We start from the raw sequence: 23939 nt of genomic DNA, 5'->3' as shown, positions 1-23939 counted from the left end.
TGTCAGAAAAGATATTATTTTCACCCCTTCTCTTCCCTTTCCTTTTCAAAGAAGTAAAGAGGTTTCACTCATTTTTTTTTTCTTAATTTCCTTCCAAGTCACTTTAGTTAGTAAATTGCTTTTAAAGATGTTAAGAACTTTTAGAAGTGAATTCTTTTTCACATACCAAGACACATTTCCTGAAACTGACATGCAAATACCAGACATTGTGAGTCTAATTAATAAAAAACTTGCAGGAGATGGGTTTGAAATTCACTAGGCATGGCCATTGTCATGTGGCAATAATGACGCTTTGTCAAAGGAGGTAGCATTATTATTTTTGACTCAATTTCCTGTCATAAAAAAAGGAAGATTAATCCTCACCTTTTGCTCTATCTTTAGTTTCTTCCACGTAATCTTTCAAAGAAAGTAGATGAGACCACACATACACATGGAACCAGATGGTTCTAACCTCCAGTTCTACCAGTAGTTACTGTGTGAAAGTGAAGCATTAATCTCTGTATCTGTCTCTACTTCTTTTTTTTTTTTTTTAATGTAGCTATACTTCTTATACAAGTTAAGCACCAGAACAGCACAATCCTACTTCTGACAGGCATACAGATCCAGAGAACGTTTGTAGGTCTTTATATACAGGTCTCTTTATCACACATTAGAATCATCATCAATGTGTTTCAGGACTTTATATGAAATCAGCAGTGCAGAAGTGGAGCTATCAAATGCAGAGAGAACCCCTAGAGGTGAAGTTAGGATGGAGAGAATTATGCTTTTTTTCTGGGCTTTGGGAATTACTTCCTCACTGAGTCTTTACAACATTTAAAAAGAAGAATGACATGAAACGATATAAAATCAAAACTTTACCAGTCGGGCTTCCCTGGTGGCACAGTGGTTAAGAATCCGCCTGCCAATGCAGGGGACATGGGTTCAAGCCCTGGTCCGGGAAGATCCCACATGCCGCGGAGCAACTAAGCCCATGGCCACAACTACTAAAGCCCGCGCGCCTAGAGCCGGTGCTCCGCAACAAGAGAAGCCACCGCAATGAGAAGCCCGCACACTGCAACAAAGAGTAGCCCCCGCTCACCACAACTAAAGAAAGCCCACGCGGCAGGGAAGACCCAACGCACCCAAAAATAAATAAATAAAAATAAAGTTCCCTTTAAAAAAAAAAAAAAACTTTACCAGTGGATACTCTCTGCTCTCACTCTTACTCACTGGAGGGCAGTCTCAGGTACCTGATTACACCCTGAAATAACAATTCCAACTTAAGGCACTGGTAAGCAATTTCTATTTTTTAATTTCCCTTTAAACATCTGTTTTCTCTCTCCTAGGCTCATTTCCAAAATTCACCTTACCAGGGTATTATTTTATCTTCCTCCTCGTCTCTCTCACAATCCTCCCCTGCTTTTGAGAACCACTGAGCTGTGAAATCCAGAAATTATCCTCAAGTGTGACCACCAGGATCCTTGTTCATCCTCATCTCAAAAGCACAGCATAAAAGTCAGTAACTCAGTATTCTTTCATTCAGTCACAGGATCTTAAAATGTTATTCAAAGCAAAAAAGAAAGGTATCATCTACCAAGCAATCAGTAAATTGCACAGAGTGGAAGGTTTTTTTGTTTTTTGTTTTTTTGCCGCACCTGGCAGCTTGCAGGATCTTAGTTCCCCGACCAGGGATCGAACCCGGCGCCAGCAGTGAAAGCGCCAAGTCCTAACCACTGGACCGCCAGGGAATTCCAGTGAAAGGTCTGTCTTTAAGAGAAAGAATTCAGGAGGAAAATCCTGCAAACAAAGACCAGGAAACTAACCAATCTGACATGAGAAGATGAGCACATGTTTTACTTAATAAAAATCTAGAGATTTACAAATGCCATATAAATAATAATCCTCATTTTGAATATTCTCTAAACTCTACAAAAATGGAAGACGTAATTCTTTTGAACAGTCACCCAAGTTGTAGTCATATTCCTCTGTGCCTCAACTTATGTAATCATTTTGCCAACAAGCCCACTTTATACATTCCCACCCTCCTGCATTTTTACAGCTGTCAAAGAAAGTTACGTTCACTTCTAAAAACTCTAAACTAGAGGCTTAATTATTTAACTTAGCCTTCCCTCCCCCCACAAAAAAAAGCCACTGAAGAAGAAATATTTCTCTTTTCAACTTCTGAAGTTGCTCCCCATTCATAATTGGATTCAGAATAAATCTTGGTCAAAGCATACCAGTAAATTAGAGCAAAGTCATGTTCAAATGAAATGAATTTTAAATGACACATTCAAATATATTAAGGATTAAGTTCTTTCAAGTGAAATAACTCTAAGTGTGCAAGAATGAAGTTTAGCCAAATACTAGGCTAAGACTCAGGATAAAAAATGAAGTAGACATAGCACTTACCTGAGAAGCTTACAGTCTAGGATAATATATATGTATAGAAACACAAAGGTATAATGTGTAAACATAATGTATAGATACTGAACAAGATTATTTAAAATTTACATACAAGCATTAGAGTTGGAAAGTATACATTTCAGCACTAAACTGATTCCAAGTTCAAACATTCAAGTTAATCATATTCCCATATTATGTGATATCATGAAGTTACAATTCTGAATTTGGCACATTCCTTCTGACTCTGTAAGCAAGTAATGGTCTGTTTTCATTTCTGTGGCAATAAAATGGATTCACTCTGTCTCAGGGGGATGTTACTTGTGAGAGACTAATAATTTACAGCCATAATGTCAAGTCCCTGGGTGGGAAGTGCAAGTTTAACTAGTACTTCATAAGACCTCTGGAGATGTGGCTACATGTCAAAAGGTATAACTAAAAACACATTTGCCTATAGGTTCCCAAGATTTCATTTGTGACGCCATTTCTGATAAACCATGAAGAGTAGATCACTGGGTCTCAGGCCGTACACTGAGAAATGAAATTCAAAGAGAAAGCTTTTTTGTAAATGAAAGAGCTAAAACTCCTGGCTGACGTGCAGGGCAGAAACCCAGTCTCATGATTTGGGGGTCAGAGTGACCCTCTGTCCTTTTTGTTTTCACTGCAAGCAGCAGGGTTGTGTTGTCTATAGAAGGCCCTGCAGGCCCAGATCCTATCTTGGCCGTCTCCTGGCTGTGTGGCCTTGAATAAGTCATTTAACATCCTCACCCTCAGACTGTTCTTCTGTAAAATGGGATAAAAATATCCACCTTAAGAGGTTGACACAAAGGTTAAAAATAATGTCTGTAGTTCACCTGCCCAATGTCTAGAACATATTAAGTACACAATAACTACTAATGATTCAAACAAGGACAAGATCAGAAAAAAACGCTTGTAACGCCAGTAATCGTTTAAAGGAATCCTTGGTAAAAATCTCCGTATAAAGCTGGGGCCCCTGGCATTTCCACTTAACAAGTTTCCATTCTCTCAAGAAATGGAACAAATGGATGGATTATGGCCCCTCTCTTCAAGCTGAGTCTGCATTGGATTGCTGTTTCCTTTCTATATCTATTGTGAATGAGAATACGTAAATTCTGCAAATTTCTTGCTTAAAAACCCCTTTATTTAGACATCCCACTTGCTTGCTCTTTGTGAAGTGTATAAGTTAGGAGAAAATATGTCCCTTGGCATATCTCCCTTCTATAAAAAGGTAAAAGGAAGTTGTAGTTGGATTTCACTCTTGAGTTCATCATTCCTGTTCCTAGGAAAGTGATAAAAAAAAAAAGGGGGGGGGGGTCACAAGATCCTTTCATTTGCCAGAACTGATACTCTAGAGGTCTGACATGGGCTTCAAGTGGAACCTCTCTGCATTTGCCCCCAAATCACCAGTGGGCACAGCTGGCTCTAGCTGTTCATAGGACTATTCACAGAATTGAAGAACCTCACCTTCAGGGAGGCTGGAGTCAGAGCAGATAATATCTGGATATTTGGGGGTTGAGGATACGAGCACTGATACAATTTCAGTAAACAAAAAGATCAATTGTTTTTCGATACACTAGCAAAGCTGGCGGTAGAGCAGTGAACCAGCAGACAAGGCTCCTGATTTCATGGAGTTTACTAAGAAGGTCAAACCTCATGTAAAGGAAGACTTGCTGGAAATACTATCATATTCTACTCAAAAATAGCATTTTTCAATATTTAAGAGGTCTTCTTTCTGAATCAGAAAAAGAGAAACCATGCAACAACCTAATGACAAGATTTTCAAATCTTTGAAAATTTAAATTCTAGTATCAATCTAGAAAATGCGTTTGTTCCCCACCTTCCACCAGTGCGTTTCACAACAGTTTCTGAAACTATATTCTGCTAGAAGATACACTACATCGCGATCAGATGGTTTATACTGAGTTTTCTAAAGGAAACGGGTAGGAAATATGAGTGAACTTTAAGAAGCTTAAGACTTAGGAAGAAATATTCATTAGTTTATCCATTCAGCAGTCCCTCTTTGCTTTGCTACTGTGCCTAAGACAGTAGGAAAGTGCTGGGCAGTGCTGAGAATACAAGCAATAGAATAATTTGAAGATGAAAAATTCCTTATGACAACCTATCTGTACTCCACCCAGATTTCTTCTTTCTATCACAAATACGTAATGGGAACAATTATTCAATTAGTTCTATACCAATGAATTGTCAATGTGCATAAACCATTTTCTTGTTGAGCTGGCCAAAAAAAGGTGGCGGGGGAGGGGAGACACATATTTTGAATGGAGAGAGTGAACTTTTCAACGGCAACACCCATTCGGTGACCTATAAAAGGTTAGCCTTCCTGCCTGGCTGCCACTGCACCATCCCTGGCTGTGGGTCTCTCGAGCAGCACCATGTCACTCTCCGTGCGCACCTCTGGGCTGTCCCAGCGGCTGTCCTCCCAAAGTGGGACACTGGGCAGAGCCAGGGGCATTTCTGCCTCAAGCATCGGAAGCAGCTACGGGGGAAGTGCCTTTGGCTTTGGAGGCAGCTGTGGGGGAGGCTTTTCAGCTGCTTCCATGTTTGGTTCTAGCTCTGGCTTTGGTGGTGGCTCTGGAAGTTCCTTTGCAGGAGGACTGGGTGCTGGTTATGCAGGAGGCAGGGGAGGTGGCTTTGGAAGCCTGGGGATCGGATTTGGGGGAAGCCCAGGATGGGGCTCTCTAGGGATTCTCTCTGGCAATGATGGAGGCCTTCTTTCTGGATCAGAAAAGGAAACTATGCAAAATCTTAATGACAGATTGGCTTCCTACCTGGATAAGGTTCGAGCTCTAGAAGAGGCTAACGCTGACCTAGAAAACAAAATTAGAGAATGGTACGAAACACGAGGACCTGGGACTGGAGACCCCAGGTCACAGAATGATTACAGTAAATATTATCTGTTGATTGAAGACCTCAGGAATAAGGTAACAAAATGGCTTTTTAGAGGGGCTTTGGGAATTATTTTTTACTTTTCTTTTTTGCTATTTCAATATTTTACAGTCATAAAGCACCTAAAACTTAGATATCTTTCCATTCAACTGTATTTGGAATAATTTCTCATCTTAAGATATTTAGTTTCATTTTATCATTTACCATAAAGTGATTGTTTTTTACCACTACCTTTTCTGGGGGAAATGTATGTTTCTTAATTTTTAAATAATAGTCTCTACACATATTTTCTTTTAAAAAGTTAACTGCCTTAAACCCTTAATAAAATAGCATCATAACATCACCTAAAATTTTCCAGTCAAAGATATATTTGCAAAACACTATCTTTTACGACCTCACTTTGTGTGTCTTCCCCTGTTTTGCCAGATCATTTCTGACAGCACTGCAAACGCCCAGCTCCTCTTGCAGACCGACAATGCAAAACTGGCTGCCGAAGACTTCAGAATGAAGTGAGTAGAATAAAAGAAAGACTAATGAGGATTAACATGCCCCGGTATCTCTTCTTTTTCTCTATTTTCCTGCCTTCATTGATGGCAAATATTTCCAGGCTTCTGCAGTTCGCATGCTCCATACATTTAACGTTTTGGTAAATTCACATTGGGCGTTCTATTAGAAAGTAACTAGATTCAAACACAATTCACATTACGTGTCCTTAGTTATAAAGTACTTAAACCCAGGGCTATGGATTGACATAATTTGACATTTGTTATTGACTCATGCCGCGACATGATAATTCCACCAGCGTCCTAAACCTCAAACTTCCATGCATCAAAATGAATTACTAATGTTTTTGCCTGGGCGTTCAATGAAGTGACCTTTTTCCCGAGGACACATACAACTAAAATATTAACCAGGCATTTATTTTTATAGTGCGTCCTCCTTTCCCATACACCACCCTCAGACATAAGGAGAAAACACTAACGTCCTTTTTGCTCTGCGAAATTTCCTCACAGGATGTGGCAGTGGTGAAGATCCTGAACCTTAGTACGAGTTACTAAAGAAGTCTCACTGTTTTAAATTAAACCATGCATAAAGGTTACGCAAGATGACTAAGTCTTATTTAATTTTCAACCGCTTTTAGGATTCCATCAGAAACTCCGCCTAGAGAGGGTCTGCTACTTACTGTTCATAGCCAGGGCAGCCAGCCAGAGGGGAAGAGGTAGCCTGGGATGCGGTGCTATTGCGGTTCATTGCTGGTAGAAAAGTATCACTTCCTAATTCTTTCACTTCTCTCCAACTGAGCAGCAGCCAATCATTCAAAAAAAGGAAAAGAAAAAGTTAGAAGAGCAAAAACAGTATCATGCATTACAATGCTGCTAAATTTATATGCAAGACAGCCCTGAAGATCGCAGGGGGCTTATTCAAATGGGTGTGCTGATTCCCTGGACTGTTTTGCACTTGGTTTTCAGATATGAAAATGAGCTGGCCCTGCGCCAGAACGTGGAGGCCGACCTCAATGGCCTGCGCAGGGTGCTGGACGAGATGACCCTGGCCAGAGCTGACCTGGAGACGCAGACCGAGACCCTGAATGAGGAGCTGGCCTACCTCCGGAAGAACCACGAGGAGGTCAGTCAGAAAGCACAGTTCTCTAAACTGCTTTTTTCTACGAGACTCAAAAATTACAATTTCAAATTTATAAATCTGGAGTTGAAGAGATATGCAGGATACACTATCCCCCTGTTAAGATGACCATTTGTTTTGAAGTTGTGGTGGTGGTTTCTGTTAAAGTTTAACACATTAGAGGCGCTTTTTGATTTTGTCATTTTCATCATTTGGTAAGGACAATCAGAATTTTAATTGTCCTGATTTAGTGATTTCTTAAAATATAGTATTTTTATTCATTAGCTAGGAAAAAAATGTTAAAAGGCTGACATTGCACTATCTAGTGAATAAAATTCTGGAAGGATTGAAGAATTAATCTTTTTTGTCATAGAAAATAAAAGGAGATACTTACCAAGAAAAAGATATAGTATTTTTAAAGTTCAAAAATAAAAGTCTACCAAGAATACATACTGTTATATATGTTAGAGAAAGGAATTATACCCAGCGGAATACACACATGGAACTCTGATATACCGCAATGTATATAAGTAATCATGCATGACCCTGGCACTAGGCTCCTAAAGAGCTTTCCACTGTATAGCAATGACTATGGTACAAACAGTGGGCAAGCCCAGGGACCGTCTGCAGCCCTCGGTTTGGCAGCTGTAGTTGAAAACCCCGGGTACATTTCCACCAGGCCTTCCCTTCTTGTAAAGGTTGTGGAGCCCCAAGAAGCAGGGCCAACTCATCCATCAGGCATGGTAGGCACAGCACCCAGGAGCCGCGGTGAGTTTAGGGGCCCGTGAAAATGTCTTAAGTTCTTTCAAAATCAGAATAAAAATACGAATTTTAGGTAAAACATGTTTGAATATATTGTATTGATAGGTTTGTCTTTATACCAACTATGTTTTGTGGAGGAAGGGGCCCACGAAAGTCACAATGGGCCCCTGCGCCCCTCTCTCTCACTCGCTGTCCCCAGGAGCTCCAAAGCTTCTGGGCCGGCGGCCCGGGCCAGGTCAGCGTAGAAATGGACGCTGCCCGCGGAGTGGACCTCACGAGCCTCCTTAACGACATGCGGGGGCAGTATGAAGCCATAGCCGAGCAGAACCGGGAGGATGCGGAAGCCTGGTTCATTGAAAAGGTACCACTAACAAAGACAAAAGGCGTTTGATACGCTTGCATTAAAGACGGGGGAGAGGAGCAGGGCTGGCTCACGTCCCCTCGCCCCTCTTTGCTGTGGCAGAGCGGCGAGCTCAGGAAGGAGATTAGCAGCAACACCGAGGAGCTTCAGTGCAGCAAGAGCGTGGTCACCGACCTGCGGCGCGCGCTTCAAAACCTGGAGATCGAGCTCCAGTCCCAGTTCGCCATGGTACGGCGCGCCCCAAAAGACGCGGCTTCCTTTCGCCTTGCAAAGGAAATGTTGCGTCCAAATTAGCAAGGCCATTGGCTGCCTTCCGCATTTCGGTCCCCTCCATTGTTACGTCTGTGCCATTTCCCTCCCCCGTGCAGAAGAAATCCCTGGAGGACTCGCTGGCCGAAACCGAGGGCGACTACTGCGGGCAGCTGTCCCAGGCGCGGCAGCTCATCGGCAGCCTGGAGGAGCAGCTGCTCCAAGTGCGCGCCGACGCCGAGCGCCAGAGCGCCGACTACCAGCTGCTGCTGAACATCAAGGCCCGTCTGGAGCTGGAGATCGAGACCTACCGCCGCCTGCTGGACGGAGAAGCTCAAGGGTGAATAGATAACTGAGGCTGAAAATAACCTCAATGGCTGACGGACCGCGGACACTGTTGCAGTTTGGGGGCAATAGAAGTGGGAAGGGTTCTTCAGTTGACAGAAAATAACACATCTAGTAAAGACATGCCTTAGATTTGTTAAATGCTGTACATTTTGCAAAGTGTTGTCACCCGTTATCTTCCCTGATAAAAGTTAATAAAATGCTGGGATGAACAATGGCATCACAGACAGAGGCATACTGCAGATGAGTATTAGAAAAATCAACCGTCCGAGTTCTGATGTTAATGCCCCGATGCTGAGAATGACATCAAATCACAGCCACGCAACCCCCCTTAGACCTACTGTAGCGAACTTTCCAAAAGTAATAACAGCCTGGACTAGTGGGAAGAATTCAGGACTGTAAATCAGGAAACCAGATCTTCCATTAATTGCCAGTTTGCTTCACTTTAAGAGCCCATCTTAGGCAGGGTTTGAAAGCAAAGGTGCACTGCACCAGCTGATTACCCTCAGGGTGCATCATTCAATCATTCTTAATCAAGAAATGTATAATACTTTCTCCAGTTGGCCATTTTTTAAGCTCAAATAGCAAATTCCTTATTCCCTCTCATTCCAGAAAGCATCATGTGATACCAACTCCCTTGTTTTCTTTACAGTGACTGTTTGGATGAAAGTTCCCATGTGACAGCCTCCACATCTCAAGCACCGTCAACTGATTCCTCCAAAGGTATGCAGATTCCCTAAGAAGCACTTAGAATAAGTCAGAATCACATCTATTAATGACTAAAACTGTAAGATCTCATTGGATATTGCAGTGTTATTACTAAGTTAAATTTAAAGGATATTTGTATTCAGAGCAAAGGAAAAATATTTATGCATTCCTGCAGAAAAATTAGTAGTCTGTTCTGTGTTAAAACTTTTGGCAAGCTCAGGAAGGAAAAAAAAAATCTACAAAGTACTATGAGAATCATAAACACTTCTTAAATTTTAAAAAGAAAAATATTTTCATTTGTGCACAACACTGAATACATTTTATTAAATAAAATGCATTTCGTTTAGAATGCAAAAGTCACTTTTGAAAGTTTAAATTTGATGGACTGTATCAGTCAATACCTAATTTAGAAGCTTAAGTTAAACAACCAATTTTAGATGAATATTTGAAACACTAACTTTTGCCCTCTTTGTTCCATTTTTATCTTTAGACCCTACCAGAGCCCGAAAAATCAAGACAATTGTGCAGGAAGTGGTGAATGGTGAGGTGGTCTCATCCCAAGTTCAGGAAGTTGAAGAACTAATATAAAATTTCACAAGATCTGCCCCGTGATTGGTTCCTTAGGAACAAGAAATTTACAAGTAGAAATTATTCCTTTTAGAGTAAGATGATACATTAGTTCAATCTCTATTTCTGTTTGTTTCATTTTCTTTGGATTCCCTATTCACTCTGAGTCTTTTTTGGCCTTCGGAAACAAAATTTAATTACAAATAATTGTGGAAATGTTGGTCTTTATAACAAATCAAAATTGCCTTACATCTTTCTGGCCCTAGAGTAGTCTTTTAATAAACTTTCTTCTAGTGACCTGGAACATATTTTTAATCACCGGACTTTGATCAAGTAGCATCGTTTTTAAAAAGTTAATCTTAATAAAAGATGCATGGTAATAATGTGAAGTGTGTACCTCCTTGACTCCAACAATGGTGTCAAGGGCGTAGAGAGAGGTTTGTGAAATACTAATTATTAGTAGTAGATAAACACTGAGATAAAGATGTTGAAGTGGGAGATTATGCTAAGAAGATTCTTTCAGAAGTTCTTTCCTTTTTACATCAGCCCATCAAGGTTACCAAAAAAACTGTATTGTTCACTACACGGGATAACATTTGTCCTGTTCTTTTTCTAGCGCTTTCTTTCATTCAGTCAAGAAACACTTATGAACTCTCATAGTGTGCCAAACTCAAGCCTCGAAGGTGAATAAAGATATGGTCCTTGCCTGGGGGAGTTCCCAACTGAGGGCAGAGATAGACATCTACTGGGAACAGTGATACAGTGAGATAGGGCGGATAGAAGTTCAAAGGATACTCGGAGGAAGTAAAATTTGTGAGGAGGCAACCAAATGCTTCATACAGAAACCAACCAGGCAGAGAAGGGAGAAAGGGAACAGAGGAAGTACATAAGAAAGGACACAGGGGCGTAAACAAACACTGCTTTGATGGCCTTTCTCCTGTTGGGCACCAGCAAGGCCCAGGGTGGGGTTACTATTGGGGTGGGGCAGACCCACAAGTCAATAACAGATGTCATGTTCTGGGTTGGGGCAGAAGGTGGCCAAAGTCTAAGCCTGAGTAGACTGTGGTTCAGTCTGGGTTGCCAAATTCAAAACCCTAAAAGGAAAACGAGAGCAAGATTTAACAATTAAGAGCCTGATCTCTGAAGCCAGACTGGGTTCAAATTCTGACCCTGATACTTAATAGCAAGTTAACCTCTTGCCTGCTTCTGTTTCCTGATCTTTAAAGTGGGGTGAGTTTGTGAAGAGTAAATGAGGTAACATACATAAAACAGTAGGAACAGTCCCTGGCACTTAGAAGTACTCAATATTTGTGTCCTATTATTATTTACTGTGTGTAACCAAAATGTTATGGAGAAACCAGGGGAACTGATGAGCAAGGAGCGTCAAAGGAGCAGAAAGGAGAGGAGAGAGTCAGGCAAGCCTGGACGCATTCCAGCACTGGCTGCAAAAACCCGCAGAAGATTATGATGTCATTTTCAGCTGACTGGCTTCCGTATGCAGCTTTCTGAAGTCACACTTCTTTTTAAATTTGCTAGTGATCTCAGATGCTCCACTCATCTTACTTTATTACGCATGGCAATTCAGCTCTCTGTCTAGACCTCACCTTCCAGAACTAATGCTAGGAGAACCTTACCCTTTCAGACCTAAAGAGATTATCAAGGTCTTTTCCTGCACAAGCTCCATAGCCCCCAAGGAATAAATGATGCCACTTCCTGGTACTCAAAAGTGGCTGCAAATAGTTACTGCTTTAAACAGCATCTGTTTTCCTTACAACTACATCTGAATTGTGTGAAACTCCAAGGAGAAAGGGATTTTGCAGATGTATAAATTCGGTGGTCATTTCTTAGCTATTATCCTAGTTTCTCAGCCTTCCCTTCTTTTGGGAATATTTTCTCTACTGGGCTCCCAAAGGCATCACCTCAGTGGAAGCTTTTTCTCAGACTCTTCTTTGTGACTTCTGAATGTTGACTTAATCCTATTGTCTTCTCTCTCTACACTCACTCCCTAGGCGGCCCCATCTAATCCCATGGCTTTAAAGTAACCATCTATGGATGGATGTTACCTAGACTCATTGTGGTGACCATTTCCCAATGTATACAAATAGTAAATCATTATGTTGTATACCCAACACTATTAATATAATGTTATATGTCAATTATACCTCAATGAAATAAATAGATAAAGTAACCACCTATGTATAAATAGATAAAGTAACCACTCCTTGTGGTAACCTCCAAGATGGTCCCAATGAGCCTCATCTCCTGGTACCCATGCCCCTGAGCATTGTTCCCTCCCACAATGAGTAAAGCAGACCTACTGAAGGAGTGACAGTGTGTGAATTCCGAAGTTAGGTCACAAAAGCATTTCTGTCTGGCTTGGTCTCTTGGATTGCTCATTCTGGGGGAAATTGGCTGCCCTTAAGTTATACTGTGAGGGAAAAATCTATTTTAAAAAAATCAGTGATTTCACAAAATTTCCCACTGAAAAACCAATAGCTAGCATCTCCTGGAATAGCCAGCAAGTTAAAAATCACAATCCTATTCTGATAAAATCTTAGAATATTCTATAGTCTTCAGTTGGCAAAGGAAGCATTAGATTTCTTCTTATTTAAGTTCTCTTTACCCTACTCTCACTGCCAAGAAATGCAGGTAGCAGAGAATCCTTATCATGAAAGTCTAGGCCTCATTCACTGCGCCACAAGCCCTAATTCAACACAGATGTGAAAGGTTCTTTCAGACTCAGCAATTAATGAATTGCAGAAATGAGAGGTCTGTCTTAAAGGAAAATAACTCATAAGAAAAAACCCAGGTACAGGATCAGAAAACAAAGACAAGCATATCATTATGATTATTGTAAAATCTAAAATTTTATTAATTTAAATTTTAACTTTTATATGCATTTATTGTGTGTGTAGGCTAGAGAAAGTTCTGGAAAAATATTGCATATACTAAATTGTTAGAGTGGTTATCTCTTGGAAATTAATCAAGGTGTTTGAAGAATATTTTTTCTTTTGTACATTTTTTAAATGCTTAACAAACAGTATATGCAACTCTGACAATTAGAGGGAAAATGAATTTTAGTTATCCAGAGCAAATGGGTTTGCAAGTAGGTCACAGTAAAAAGGGAACCATCTAGAAAACAAGCATGCATTGCCAAAGCAGTCAAATCTTCAGGCTTTGTAAGAGTGCCACCTACTGGAATCTCAGGGTATGAACCTTAAAAAAAATTAATCCTGCTTTCTAAGCCACTTGAGATATGCTGGATACTACAAAATGGGTTTGGGATTTGTTTGTTTGTTTGTTTGTTTTAAGAAAGAGAGAAAGAAAAGAGAAGAAAAAAGCACACCTGTTTAAAAGTATCAACTTAATAAATTAACACTTTCTTATTTAAGTAAGTGGTATTAGTTTCCAGAAGGTCCACCAGTAAAGAGGCAAGTTCTATAAGGCATAAAGTAAAAAGGAAATCTAGTAGTTATTTACAGTGTAGAGAACCAGACAGCCAGTCTGAACTACCTAGCCTTTTAAAAATATACTCAATCATCAAATGAAAAAAAATGTATTCATATACCTAAGTAAATGGCTTTTTAATGGGGTAGTAAATGTTTCTTAAATCTTGGTACTGGATCTAAGATTAAAATGTCATTGTTTAATATTAGTATCATAAACTCAATATCAAACTAAAAACCATTAGTATCCTAATTAAATGTATCCTCTCCATCACTACAACTTTTTAATAAAAGCTATGGCTGCAACATTCAGCAACATATTTATAAAAGGATTTTTTATGACCAGAATTCACAGTTGGAAAATAATCACCTGGTGAATAGATAAATTATGGTACATCCATATGATAGAATACAACCTACCCATAAATAAGGATGTACACAAAAACACCATGGATGAATTTTAAGACCATTATGCTGAACAAAAGAAGCTAGACACAAAAGAATATATACTGTATGATTCCATTTATATGAAACTCTGGGGGGGAAAAAAATCTAATCTACAGTGACATAAAACAGATCAGTGGGGACTTCCCTGGTGGTCCAGTGGTTAAGAATACGCCTTCTAATGCAGGGGACTCGGGTTCGATCCCTGGTGGGGGAGCTAAGATCCCACATGCCGGGGGGCAACTAAGCCTGCGAGCTCTGGCGCCCCTGTGCCATAACTAGAGACAAGCCCGCCCACGCGCTCTGAAGCCAGTGCACCACAGCTAGAGAGAAGCCTGCAGGTCGCAATGAAAGATCCCGCATGCCACAACGAAGATCCGCGTGCCACAACTAAGACCTGACCAGTCAAATTAAAAAATAAATTAAAAAAATAAAAAACAGATCAGTGGTGGTGGTCCAGTGGTAAAGACGCCACACTTCCAATGCAGGGGGGAAGGTTTTGATCCCTGGTCCGGGAACTGAGATCCTGCATGTCGCGTGGCCAAAGAAAAAGAAAAAAGAAACAAACAAACAAAAACACAGATCAGTGGTTGCCTGGGCTGAAATGGTTGGTGAAGTGGGGATTAACTGGTTAACTAGGGAGGGTCACAAGAAGACATTTAAGATTAATGGAAATGTTCTCTATCTTGATTATGGTGATGGTATATCCATTAGTCAAAATTCTTCAAACTGTACAATTAAAATGGGTACCTTTTATTGTATGTAAATCATATTTCAAAGTTGATTTTTAAATAATAACAGTAATTTAATAGTCTGTCTTCATGACGATGCTGTGTTGAAAGCATGAAGAGGCCATGTAGGATAATCAATGATGTGCTAGGGCAGGCTTGCACCTGATCTTAAGTGCTGATTGATAAATATTCAGGAATTTTCCAAGCTGGCTATTAAATCATTGGTAACTTGAAACTGGCCATGATGGGAATATCTACACTATGGGACTTGGGCTCTACTTATGTATTCCCCTAGAGAGCAGGTTTAAACCAGCACACGATGGAGCACAGTAGTTAAAAACACAGATGCAGAGGCTGATGCCTGGGTTTGGGTTCCAGCTCTGCCATTTTCCACTGGTTTTATCTACCTCTCTGTTCTTCAGTTCTTTGGTCTGTAAAAACCAAGGCAATAATAGTACCATGATTTTTACGAGGATTCAGTGAGTTAATTCACATTTCACAGAATAAGCACTAACTAAATGGTAGCTGTTATTATTATAGAGAGAAAAAACAAAGTTTCTCTACAACTAAAGAAATTAATTTGCCGATTTCCTCTCAGACCCCTAGACTTATTTATTCTTTTCCTTCTCTTCATGCAAACTCCCAAACAATTTCAATTTCAAAAAAGAAATGTGCAATTTTCTTTTTCCCCTGAAATATGTCTCCTTAGCTGACTGCTAAGAGGTCAAATTTTCTCACAGGACATATTGGTGTAATAATATTTATCCTCCCTACATCACAAGCTGTTGCGAGCTTCAAAAAGACCAGTTTCTGTGAAAGAGCTTTGTAAGCTGCAAATCATGTCAGAATTGTAAGATGCTAACGTTAACGCCGCTGCTCAGATTGAAGGGGAGGGTTCTACAAGTAAACAGATGGCATAGAAAACAGGTTGAGGAAAATCTTAGGACTTCTGAAGATTATCATTCACAATTTTCAGGGTTTTTTTTTTTTTTTTTTTTTTTTGCTTTAACATGCATGGTATAACTCTTAGCAAACTCCTGAGTAAGTGCAATGCTTTACACACATGCATTAGATTGCAAACTTCAGAGTAAATATTTAAACTCTACAGAATGCAAACACAGGGCCACCAGTCCTTTTAGAAACCACTCTTGCACTCTGGTCTTCCTTCAAATTAAATTAACTGTGGATTTTTAGTTGCTAAAACATGCCATTGTTTATGTTTCACTATGCGTATATTCTTAAAGAAATGCATTTTTTTTCAAAATCATGAAAGCAGACTTGTAAATAAAACAGCCCGTGGAGAGGCAATGGGGTCTAACAGATAGAAACCAGATGGTTGTTTCAGGCTTCATTCAGTGAGTTATTATTTTACTCAAAACAAGTTACTCAACTTGAGGTGAGTTACCGTCACAAAAAGACAGTAACAATATCACATATAATCACATTAGCCCAGCATTTTGTAATTCTCATGAAAAACACCGTAAACACAGGGTATTATGAACTTGGCTGGTCAGAATATATTCATTTTAGTTATCAGCTTGGAACCCATTTCCTAAAATTATATATACATGAAGTTTCTGCTGAGGAAAGTGTATCCATTTTGAAATATTCCATGTGTTTGAAAATATCCTGGGACTTTTTAAAATCACTTAAGCCCGCAGTTTCACACTTCAAATGAACATAGCTGCAAATACAACTTTTTTTAACCAGTTGAAGTGTAATGTTAATTTGTTTAAACAACGCCCAGTTTGTATACTTATGGATACATGTGGGGCATCCCATATTCATTTATTTGTGCATTCATTAATTCAACAAGTATTTATTTAGCACCATTTATAGATAAGTCTTTACATAGTCCAGTGAAAATGACCACAGTCTTTATGAAGTAAGGTAATGCATCATAAGGTTTCCTACATTGTTTTTCTTTGTTGCATTGGTGCAAATGGAATAAAGTCATCATCATTTGTAATTGGCAAACGTGGTACCGCTCCACACGTGGTATATGCTGATTATTTAACAGGTGTGAGAGGCTTAGTCAGTTCCTTCTAGAAGATATGACACTTCCTCATTCATTTGCATGGGTTTGATAAGGTGTTCTTTAAGATTTTTCGATGTGGACCATTTTTTATTGAATTTGTTACAGTACTGCTTCTGTTTTATGCTTTGGTTTTTTTGGCCCCAAGGCATGTGGGATCTTAGCTCCCCAACCAGAGATCAAACCCGCTCCCCCTGCATTGGAAGGCAAAGTCTTAACCACTGGACCTCCAGGGAAGTCCCTGGGTTTGACAAGTCTTAAAAGGAGCAATCCATACTCTTCAACAAATATTTTGAGGGCACATTTTTAAAGTATGATCACCTTAAATATTTAATTACATTTTATATTTCACGTTTCATTAGGGAAAAGTAACTCCAAGGTACTTTAAGACGTTTTCGCTAAACACTCATTTTAAACAGCCTTATATGCTGGTTCTGGATGACAGAGCAATTTTGATGTCAAACTTGCCTCTCTTACCTAATAAGTGACTGAGTAGGCTGACAAAAAATAAGATAAATTTTCATCATTATTTAAAAAAAAACAAACATATACAATCAGCATCTAATCAAAAGATAATCCTGGGGCTTCCCTGGTGGCGCAGTGGTTGAGAATCTGCCTGCCAATGCAGGGGACGCGGGTTCGAGCCCTGGTCTGGGAAGGTCCCACATGCCGCGGAGCAACTAGGCCTGTGAGCCACAATTACTGAGCCTGCGCGACTGGAGCCCGTGCTCCCCAACAAGAGAGGCCGCGATAGTGAGAGGCCCGCGCACCGCGATGAAGAGTGGCCTCCGCTTGCCACAACTAAAGAAAGCCCTCGCACAGAAACGAAGACCCAACACAGCCAAAAATAAATAAATAAATAAATATTAAACAAACAAACAAAAAAAGATAATCCTGGAGCAAAAACTGCAGAACTAGATCCAGAATTTTATATAATACACAATTCATTGGACAGTGGTGTTAGAGACAAAGCAAAACATTGACATTTAGTTTTCCTGTCTCAGGAGGCAGAGGCTGAGGGTAAGGAAAAGTCCTCCAAGGGGTGAAGTGAAGGTGGGAGAGTTTGACTCTATTCCCCACTGAAGGCTTCAGTGGAATCTCTCCCTCTCCTACATGACTCTGGCAGATGTTTTTACAGCTTGTAGAGATGGAAGGCGCAAGGAGACCCACATGTTAACAAGTGGGAAGATGAGAATCGCTCTAGGGGAAGGTAGGTCTCAGCAGGGAGGAGAACCCAGTGAACATTTCGTCATTATTGGCATTATCTGTCATCTCCAGGATACACAGCAAACAGAGGAGATGATTTCTGAGGAGTTAAAGGACAATATAATATTGTGCTTCCCATGATACAAAGCTAAAGCAGCAGGTTACACAATGATTTGTTGATTAGCTCCATTTTCCAACATATTGGCACCCTGAAAACTTAATCATATAAAACTACATCCCAAAAATGTGTAATGTGCATTATAAAACACTTGCTATATACACATATATCCAGACATCTTATATCATCATGATAATTTATCTCCATTTAGGATGTTTTGGGTCATTTAAGTTATCTTTGATTTGGTGAGAAAAATCACCAAATAAGAAAGCACTATTTCAACAAACTTATGCATCTCAAACTGAACTTTAGCTAAACAATCCAAGTAAAGTTATTCCACCATCAGTGTTGGTCTAAAAATCCTTCAGTTGCAGCTTTTCAACTAGGTCAAGTTCCATGTCTCCTAAATCCATCCATTTATTTATTCGTTCATTCAACAAGTAAATATAGGGCATAGAAAACAGGTTGAGGAAAGCCTCAGGGCTCTTGGGGATTATCATTCATAATCTTAAGGGTTTTTTTCCTTTGACAAGCATAGTATAACTTATAGCAAAATCCTGAGTAAATGCAATGCTTTACACACGTGCAATAGATGGCAAAATTCAGAGTAAATATATAAAACTTACAAAATGCAAACACACGGCCATCAATGCACAGAGGCTAAGCAGTTGCCATCACATAGGAGACATTAAGAGGATGCTCTGAATATATTTAATTTGAATCTATTAATTTTGGTTATTTTTTCAAGTGTATGAGTCACATGGAAATGAATCTCACTTACTGAATTCTCCTTAAATATTAATAAAGGAATTATGCTGTCAGGGCCTAAAACACCATTAAGAAGTTATTTGCATTTTACTGAGAAATTCATTGGATTCTATTAATATTTTCAGAAAACTTTTAAGATACTTGACACTCAATGGAGACGAATTTTTTATCTAAAATATATAACTCCTTTTTTTAAATAAAATAAACCAGCCCACACAACTCTGTGAATATACTAAAAACTATTGAATTGTACATTTTAAATGGGTGAGTTTTATGGTATGTGAATTATATCTCAATGAAGTTATTAAAGTTTAAAATATATATATACAACTCCTGACTTGGCAATTTCACAAGACATACTGATACAAATCGTATTGCTCAATACACTGTTGCTGATGACTCAGTAGAAAGTGATCTTCAGTTTCAATAAGCAGTCATTTAATACATGACTTTTTCTTAAGCAAATTAACCTGAGGACTTTTTCCCATCCATCTAAAAAGTACTAGGAGTTGTTTTCACAAAATAGAGTAACTTGATTTCTGTGAAGTCTTTATAAGGAAAAAAAATGTGTCCATTAATGTTTATTTGTAGAAGCAACCTCAGAATCCTCGTATTCATCATTAGAGTGTGGTTTGTGCACAATCAACTAACTATGGATACAAAACAGTTCTCTTGAACCAACTGATAGAAGACTGGCTTTCCATGATAAAAAAAATTAAGTCTAAAATCTTAATACTCCTGGCAATCTAGACCAAAATAGAACTTGTTCCCCCTTATTTAACCAAGGTGTTCTATCTAAAATAGACTTTTCTTTCAATCAAACTAATATTTATTGGGCATTACGGAAGCAACAGTGAGCAAACATACACATATATACAAATAAACTTACCTTGAGGTATAAAGAGACGTGCCTATGAGACAAAGTGCAGATGAGGGACCAGAGAAGGTTGGAAAAGGGAGAGAATACACAGGGCTGGGGCATGAGGACCAGGGCCACTCTTTTGGTGGAAGAAGCATTTGAACAGAGCCTAGATGAGTACATAAAATCTCCATGTGTGGTGTTAAGTGGAAGTGGGTAGGCAGGAACAGGAGCAAAGAGCAACTCCCCTGGGATGCTTTCCCACAAGACTAAGTGGCCTTCTTCTGAGAACCCTATGTTCTTTGACCATGGTGGTCTGAACTTTATTTTTCGATGAGTTTATGTGCCTGATTCCTCTTCAAAGGCTGGGCCATGTATTTTTGGCCAACCAGAAATAAATTCCCAGCACTAATGCAGGGTCTGGCAGAATGTAGGTATGCCAAATACATGTTGGTTGAAGTGGTGCTTAGAAACATCACACTCAGTTTACACATTGTCAAAATGATTGAAAAATTCGTGGGAAAGTATTAGATAAAATCCAGTTAAAACTATTCATCAAGCCCATCATTTGGCACAGTTTAAAATAAAAGCTTATGTTGATTGAATATTTCATTGGCATCAGTTATGCTGTCATATCAGTATGGTTCTAGTTCATGAGTCTCTCGAAATTCTCTAAGCTGGAAATAATAATATAGTGTATTTTAATCACTATATAACAGCAAGTGAGGACACAGGAAAACAGAAAAAAGCAATACTGCAAAGTGCCCACTGATCGATCTTTATCAGGAAGAATGTCCTCCTCAGCACCTAACAATCCAGAAGAAAAAAGTATCTATTGTCAGGGAAAGTTGCTTAGAGGGAAATAAAAATCCAATGTGTATTATTCGCTTTTGCAATAGCTCATGTTGTAATATAAAAATGTAATTTTAATTGAAGGAGGAAGATAATTATAGCTTAGGAGCCAACTAGTTAATCAACACCACAATCAAAAATATCTGAGGGACAAGCCTTTGGTCCCACACCCAAGAAAAGAGGGTGAACCCAAAAAGTGAGTAAAACAAGTTTCTATTAAAATATGTTCAAGGCACCTGAGCCATTCTGAAAGCAAGCCCTGAAACCAAGAGAAGAGGAGAATTTTGTTACTAATGATTAGTTATTAAGTTTAAATAATTTCTATAGATTTAATAGGAAAACAAGAAATTCTGCACTGCATTATATCTCCAGAAGTAATATTATGCTGGAGAGTGATGCAATGGAATAAAACAGTTAGCGTGCATTGCTTAAATGAGTAAATAAATACATAAATAAAAATATAAATATAAATATATATATATATATATATATATATATATATTCCTTGAACTAATACTAGAGACAGAAAAAAAGAGGTCAGATAAATCCTGCAAATTTGGCAGTGATCCAAGTTATGGCAACCTAGATGATAACAGAAGTGTCATCTAAGGAACAACTGAATAAACTGGTGACCCTTTTGCTTAGAAAATAAAAGATTTAGAAGGACAAAGTATCCCTCTTCAAATATCTAAAAGACTCCAAAGCTAAGTTCCATGTGGCAAAATGCAAGCTATATTGTGTGGCAGATTTCAGTTCAATATAAAGATAAACTTTTTAGTAATTAGAGCAGCTCAAAATTGAATACCTTGTGAAATAATGAGCTTCCTTTCACTAGAAATATTCAAGCAGAGATTGGAGAGATTTGATTAGGGAGTTCTGCTCAGTGTTGAATATTTTTAACAAGAGAAGCAAGAAGGGAACTAACATTTGTGAGTATCTTCCATTTGCAAACACTTTTTATGTGCTATCTGAATTGGTAGCCTCAAACTTATAAACTGGACATGATTTCTCATATGAAGATGCTAAGACTTAACTTACCCAGCAAGAGGAAGAGTTAGGATTTAAAACCTGGTAATGTCCTCTAAAGTCCTTTGCAAATTCTTTCCTGGTTGACATCATGGCAGTGAATGTATGAATTGTCTAGATAATTCCATTCTGATAATTTCTGTCAATTTATCTAGTCTGGTATTATTCCTGTCAAAATAGCCAGGGACTTTAGGTCAAAAGATCATATTTGCTTTCCCCATGACACCAAACTCAAAAGATAAACCATCCTTTAGGTCCTTTCCAGCTGAATTCTGTAATTTTGATGGCCAGAATCCCTAACAACCCATCTAAACTAGACAGGGCAGAGTTTTACCTCACAAGGATCCAATCTAGGCCACCAGTTGTTACTTCCTGCATTAAGGTCATTAAGAAAAGTCCTAGAGTCAGTCTAGGTTCAGCAGCACAGAGTGTCACTACCAGTTAGTAATGTCTGCCACAAATACAGGACAGAAGAGGGGTAGCAAGCACGCTTTGTGCTTGTCATCTCTAATCTACACATTTCCTAAAACTATTTTTCATCATCAGTTCTTGAGCCTATACAAGCTCTATATTCTTTACCAACTAACTGTTGAAAGTAATGCTTACTGATAGTATTCCTAATGGAGGATATGGGAATACATGAGGCAGACAGAAGGGCTGCCCACAAAACTGATTATCAAGAGGGTTTTTTAAAAATATAGATTAGAATGACTTTGAAAAACTTTCTACAGCCTAGAATCGGTTCCTCTCAGCCTTTCATGTCCAGAAACTTGACTTTACCAGTATACCCAAAGGTGACCTGGCACTTGATGACAGACTGACAATGATTGTATTCATACAATACTAATGTATAGATTAGAATTCCAGTTTATTAATTAACAATAAGGGACATTTCTTTCCAGATGTTCAAGATAAACATCAGAAAGATGTTCTTTCCTGATCACTCACTTTCCTGCTAAAGGCTTACTTTGTAGGATGAATTAGGGATCATAAAGTTGCTGCATAAGCACAGATTCAAGCAGAGGTTTGAGGAACACTTCCTCCAGATCTTACTGAGGCCAGGTGAAACATCTTTGCCCCACACTAGGCAATTCCTCTCTAGTGGCTGGATTGTCCATGTGCCCAAATTTAGCATCTCTCTGCCTAAGATGAAGCCAAAGGCACCTTCTCTGAATTCCCCTTTTGATAATCCCAGATGACCACACTCCTTACCCAGGTGTTGACTCCGGGAGATAGATTATATTTTGGTTTTATTAGTTCAGTTAGGAAGGCAACTATATTTTCCTTTTCTCCCAAGTTCATGGGGATACCTCAATGTCACATCCATATTTATAGCTGTAACCACCTCTTTCAAGTATCAGAGGGCAGCCCCTGAGTTCATGGTACATGGAAATGAAGTCTATCATTCTAAAAGCACAAGGGAGAATGATACACACCTTCCAAGCCCAATGCCCATTCACCACAACGACTCTTCTAAAAAATACAGAATTTTTTCAGTCATTTTTTAATGATACCACATATCTGTTCTTTATGAAAAGTTCCCTATGATAAAGGTTAAATTAGTCATCCAACAGGTGGTTTCCTACATCACTGAGGCTTCACTCTCTCTTGGATCACTATTATTTCTGATTACTCTTTCTTTCCAGGTATCTAAGAGCTATCTCGCTTCTTGGCTCCCTAAGTTTTCTCCTTTTTTTGTTTGTTTGTTTGTTTCCCAGAAGCTCTAAGGAGCTCCAAAATTCTACTTGCTTCTGTTTCCAAGTGCATTCTACATCCAACAATCTTGTATTCACTCCACACTTGCTTCCCTCTTCACCATCCTTTTGTCTTTTACGCCCACGCGGGATGCTGTAGCAATACAAGACACAGATGGCGTCATTCCATCACCAGCCTCTCCTTCCCTAGTGACAGATGGTTTCGCTTCTGGGCCTAAACTGTCCAGAAAATTCTTGCTTTCAGATCTTCAAGGATCTTGTGGCCAATACCATGGACATTTTTCTAGACCTCATTTTCCTTGATCTCTGCAAAATTTGAAACTCAAGACCTGGAAGAACTTCTAGGAGGCTCTATAGACTCCACCAGGTGAATCACCCATGCTTCAATCCATGCTGTGAATCCCTAAGGCTTTTCCAGCCTTCCAGATGACTCCTATTCACTCCCTTTACCAAGTACTTGTTTTCCTCTGTGCTAAGCCTAATTCTGAGGGTTTCCTCAACTTCCAGTCTTAACCTTCTGCTCTTCTCTACATTAAAAATGCAGTTGTTCTCAAGACTTTGACTATCACCTCAATATTGATGATCCCTAAGCCTTAAGCTCCCTCCTAAATTCTTATATCAATTTCCTTTAAAGGAAATTAAAATTTTCCTTTAATCTGTGCAAATTCATGTCATGTTATATAATTCACAAACTATAAAGAATGAGAATCTGTATGTATTTTAGTTAGTAGCTTTGAGAGAACTCATTCCCCAGTACTTATACGGTCTTTCCAGAAGCCATAACAGCCATATTGAAAGCCCTCGTCCTACTTGACATCTC

General features: G+C 39.1%; 1 protein-coding gene and 1 long non-coding RNA gene across 3 annotated transcripts in view; one reads left to right on the top strand and one right to left on the bottom strand.

Moving 5' to 3' along the window:
- LOC137754895 (uncharacterized) overlaps window positions 1-23939 on the bottom strand; it is a 238912-nt gene that overhangs the window by 137529 nt on the left and 77444 nt on the right. For both annotated transcript variants that reach the window (XR_011071938.1, XR_011071937.1), the window contains exon 5: window positions 6491-6604. This is a non-coding gene — a long non-coding RNA (uncharacterized lncRNA). The remainder of the gene's footprint in view (window positions 1-6490; window positions 6605-23939) is intronic.
- On the top strand, window positions 4794-9940 carry LOC137754889 (keratin, type I cytoskeletal 12-like). The gene is made up of 8 exons (XM_068530825.1): window positions 4794-5342; window positions 5734-5816; window positions 6777-6933; window positions 7889-8050; window positions 8153-8278; window positions 8419-8639; window positions 9297-9367; window positions 9843-9940. The coding sequence occupies exons 1-8, from the start codon at window positions 4794-4796 to the stop codon at window positions 9938-9940; spliced, it is 1467 nt and encodes a 488-aa protein (XP_068386926.1).

The sequence above is a fragment of the Eschrichtius robustus genome, chromosome 20, assembly GCF_028021215.1.
Source record: "Eschrichtius robustus isolate mEscRob2 chromosome 20, mEscRob2.pri, whole genome shotgun sequence".
NCBI classification, from domain to species: Eukaryota; Metazoa; Chordata; class Mammalia; order Artiodactyla; family Eschrichtiidae; genus Eschrichtius; species Eschrichtius robustus.
This window is presented reverse-complemented; position numbering and strand designations above follow the sequence as displayed.